The sequence below is a fragment of the Bison bison genome, unplaced genomic scaffold, assembly GCF_000754665.1.
Source record: "Bison bison bison isolate TAMUID 2011002044 unplaced genomic scaffold, Bison_UMD1.0 scf7180017864080, whole genome shotgun sequence".
In the NCBI taxonomy this organism is placed as follows: Eukaryota; Metazoa; Chordata; class Mammalia; order Artiodactyla; family Bovidae; genus Bison; species Bison bison.
Genome location: NW_011494652.1, coordinates 4,075,296 through 4,079,351, shown reverse-complemented (window position 1 = coordinate 4,079,351; position 4,056 = coordinate 4,075,296). Strand labels below are relative to the sequence as shown.

Below are 4,056 nucleotides of genomic sequence, written 5' to 3'. Positions count from 1 at the left end.
TCTGCCACAGCCCTGCGCAGGCCCCGTGCCGCCATCCTTGTCCTCTTCTGATGCCCTTGATGTGTCCTCCTCCAGGGACCTCCCCACACGCGCTGGGCGCGCCCTCTGGCCCTTCTTGTTCTGCCCAACTCCTCTGTGCTCTCTGCTTGGATGTCCGCTCTTCCAGGAAGACCTCCTTGTCCACCTTCTACTCCCTGCCCCCCCAACCCCCCACCAAGACACGGGCGGCCTTCAAGGGTTTTCTCAGTGTCTGCAGTCTCCCAGTTCCCTCTGCCACACAGTTCACCGGGAGGAAACATGGGTTTATTTGGTGGCTGTTTGGGTTACGGGGCTCCCGAGTCGCATACATCCAGGAGCGGTTGAGGCGGCCGCACTGCGCAGCTCTCAAGGATTGGACCAAGTTCCTGCACAAGCCCGGGTCTCAGTTTGTAAATCGTTCCTCCACACAGGGTTGCAGTGAGGATTAAGTGAAGCTGCCCGTGTGGAGGTTTGGCATAGAGCAAGCACAGCTACAGCAAGCACAGCTATGATGGCAAAGCGTCTGCCTGCAGTGCGGGAGACCCAGGTTCGATCGCTGGGTCGGGAAGATCCCCTGGAGAAGGCAATGGCAACCCACTCCAGTATTCTTGCCTGGAGAATACCATGGACCGAGGAGCCTGGAGGGCTCCAAAGTGAAAGCGAAAGTCGCTCAGTCGTGTCCGACTCTTTGTGACCCCATGGACTATACAGTCCATGGAATTCTCCAGGCCAGAATACCAGAGTGGGTAGCCTTTTCCTTCTCCAGATCTTTCCAACCCAGGGATTGAACACAGGTCTCCCGCATTGCAGGCAGATTCTGTACTAGCTGAGCCACAAGAGAAGCCCAAAACCCTACCAAAGCCCAGCAATGGTGCGGAATCACCGTTATCGCCGGAACCCCGCTGGGGCGCAGCGTGTCTCCCTCTACCCGGAGGGCCCGGTCAGATGGGAGATGCACCCTGAAACCACGCCTCGGATGTCCCGCCCCTAAGGGTTCGGGAGTCCGGGCTCCTTCGCCCTTTCAGCGCCTGCTCCTTCCTAGCCAATCGGGAAGAAGATTTTTTTTTATCCCGCCTCCTTCGGCTGCACCGCCAGCCAATCAGACCACGCCATGGAGAGTCAGCAAGGAAATGGCGAAGCCAGCCGGCCCAATGGCAGCTTCCCGGGAGGCAGGCCCCGCCTCTCGGCGGACGGGCTGCGCTGCACCGGACTGAGCGGCCGCGCTTCAAGGTGGGTGATGCGGTCTCAGCCCTTAAGGCCGCGTCTAGGCAGCGCGGCGTCTGGGGGCGCGGGTGCGGCCCCCGTGGGCCCTGCCGGCTCCGCGCCCAGGTTTCACCTCAGCCTGCTCAGCACGCGCGGCCGCCGTGTCCTTGGGCGTGCAGCCGGGGGCGGGGGTGACCGATACGCCGGCGGCCTCCAGGGCGCATGCGCTGCCGGCTCCGTGGGGTCAGAGGTCGGGAGGAAAGTCAAGGAAGGAGCCGGGTTGGGCACCTGGCCCTGAAGTCAGCGGTCGAAAGAAATGGGCCCACCAGAGGTCGCAGGTCACGGGAAGGGCACTTTGTGGCTCTGGCCAAGTGCCAGGCTCTGGGCTAAACATGTGGCCTCTTCGAGCCCCCCTCCATCCCCGTGACCCCTTATCACAGATGAGAAAACCCAAGGTCATTCGGCAGGCAGGGAGGCAGTTCCAGAAGGACCTTGATGCGGGGGGCGGGGGAGAGGAATTTGATCTTGAGGGTTATTTAAGCCTTTAAGGGGTTCCAGCAGGGAAAGGCTGGGGGGTGTAAAGGGTGAGGTTTGGCCTGGGTTCACATCAGGAACCCCCCCTTCAGTGTGCGACTTTGGGCAAGTCACTTAACACGACTGAGCATCTCATCTGTGACCCCTAGCACTGTGCCTGGCACGGCGAGCTCTCAATAAATGCTGGTGGCGGTTGGCAGTGTTACCTGGGTCAGGTTGGAGGTTGAGAGGGGTAGCTCCTGGGAACAGGAAGGCCATCTGCGCCTCTGACAGGGATGAGGGTGAGCAGGGGACAAGATGCCACAGTGGCACTGGGGTCAAAGGTCAGGGCACCTGCCGTGCTGGAGTTTCATGTGGGGAGGCCACACCTGTCTGGGACCCACCTGTGCCTGCCTCTTTTCACACCCCACAGATGCGCTGCCTGACCATGCCCATGCTGCTTCGGGCCCTGGGCCAGGCCCAGGCCGCACGTGCAGGTAGGACCAAGGGCACCTTTCCTGGGTGTGGGGGCCCAGCCTCCCGGCATGAGGTCACATTTGCACGGCATAACCCTTCTTGCAGGGCATGCAAGTGTCCGCGGCCTCCACAGCAGCGCAGTGGCAGCCACCTACAGTGAGTCCCGGGATTTCTGAGCCTCAGGCTTGGTGATCATGGTCCTGCCGGGGGCAGGGGAGAAGGCCTGGGTTCTCATCCTGGCTTTGCTGGGGGCTCCCCCTCTTGGAGCCTGAGTTTCCCCTCTGTAAAATGAAGCGGGTGATCAGATGATTCATGGGGGTGGGGTCTGTTATTGCAGGGCGTAGGTTGGGGGTGGTCCTTCCCTGTGGCTATACATGTGATCTCAGACCCTCCCTGCGTGGGACAAGGAGGGGGCTGCCAGGTGTGAGCCCTGGGAGCCTGTACCTCCTCCTCAGGACCCAAGCACCCAAGCCTCACCTGCGTTCCCTCCGGGCCTGGATGGCCTCACAGGGTTAGGGAGAAGCAGGCCAGGACTGCCCCTGGCCGGAGGCCAGCCTCGAGGGTTGCTTGCTGAGGCAAGGGGCATTTGGTGAATGAACAAGCCCCCCGGGGTCCCAGCTCTTACATCTAGGAGGCCAGGCCTCGTCTCCTGAGCTGGAGTCCTTGAAGAGGGCCTGTGCGTGGCCCCTGCCATGGCCTCTCTGCCCGCCTCCCCTGCAGAATATGTGAACCTGCGGGAGCCCTCGATGGACATGAAGTCGGTGACTGACCGGGCAGCACAGACCCTGCTGTGGACCGAGCTCATCCGAGGTGGGCCCCGGGGGATGGGAGGCTTGAGGCAGGCTCAGGGGGGATAGAGATGTGTGAGGGAGGAGGGGCCCCCCCCACTGTGCCTGTGCCGCCCCCAGGCCTGGGCATGACCCTGAGCTACCTGTTCCGTGAGCCCGCCACCATCAACTACCCGTTTGAGAAGGGCCCGCTGAGTCCGCGCTTCCGCGGGGAGCACGCACTGCGCCGTTACCCGTCCGGGGAGGAGCGCTGCATCGCCTGCAAGCTCTGTGAGGCCGTCTGCCCGGCCCAGGTATGCGCGGACCCCGGCTGACTGCCACCCTGACCCCGGCTGCTGGGAGGGGGAGGCCGCAGTCTGCTGCAGAGAGAGTAGTGGGCAGCCCTGGGTCCCGATTCTCAACCCCCTGCTGGATGTGTGTCCCCAGGGAAGTCCCCTCCCACTCTGAGCCACTTGCCCCGTGATAGGAACTGTGAGGCCTTGTTGCCGGAGCCGACTCAGAGGTGGTGAGTCAACGGAGGGAAGCTTCCAGTCCTGAGCAGACCATGGACACACTTGGGTACTGCCACTGCCCTTGGGGGTCTGGTCGTGAGTGTGAGAGCCAGGCCGGAGCCACGAGGCGCCACTTGAAGGTCTCCACTTTGACGTGGGCGGCAGCAGTGTCAGAAGCCCTGCCTACACATGTGCCCTTCACAGGGCCAGACCCGGGGACACTCGGACCACAGCAGGGCACTCTCTGCCCCTGGCTGCAGCTCCTTTGAGCCCCTGGCATTTGGTTCTGTCAGAGGGTCCCGCATGGACTGCCGAGAGTCACGGCCTGTGGGTGCAGAAACAGACAAAGTGGGGGCACTCAGGTGGTGGATGTGCCCGGCAGGTACCCAGCAGGCACAGGGGTTCTGACTGTCCACACAGCGTCCCCCTCCCAGCGGTTGCTCCAGCCACGTCTCTGTGACTCAGGACGGCTCCCGTCTGAGTCCTGGCTCGTCTCCTTCACCACTCCCAGGTTCTGCAGCCCATGGGCTGTGGCCTTGCGGTCCCCAGTCTCTGGAACATGTAGG

General features: G+C 62.8%; 1 protein-coding gene across 1 annotated transcript in view; it reads left to right on the top strand.

Annotated features, from left to right (window-relative positions):
- Positions 1 to 1,171: 1,171 nt before the first annotated feature.
- NDUFS8 (NADH dehydrogenase (ubiquinone) Fe-S protein 8, 23kDa (NADH-coenzyme Q reductase)) overlaps positions 1,172 to 4,056 on the top strand; it is a 4,174-nt gene continuing 1,289 nt past the window's right edge. Inside the window, exons 1-5 of the mRNA XM_010837671.1 lie at positions 1,172 to 1,248; positions 2,168 to 2,231; positions 2,317 to 2,367; positions 2,932 to 3,021; positions 3,120 to 3,292. Of these exons, the coding sequence (XP_010835973.1) occupies positions 2,168 to 2,231; positions 2,317 to 2,367; positions 2,932 to 3,021; positions 3,120 to 3,292 (378 nt within the window). The 5' untranslated portion in view covers positions 1,172 to 1,248. The remainder of the gene's footprint in view (positions 1,249 to 2,167; positions 2,232 to 2,316; positions 2,368 to 2,931; positions 3,022 to 3,119; positions 3,293 to 4,056) is intronic.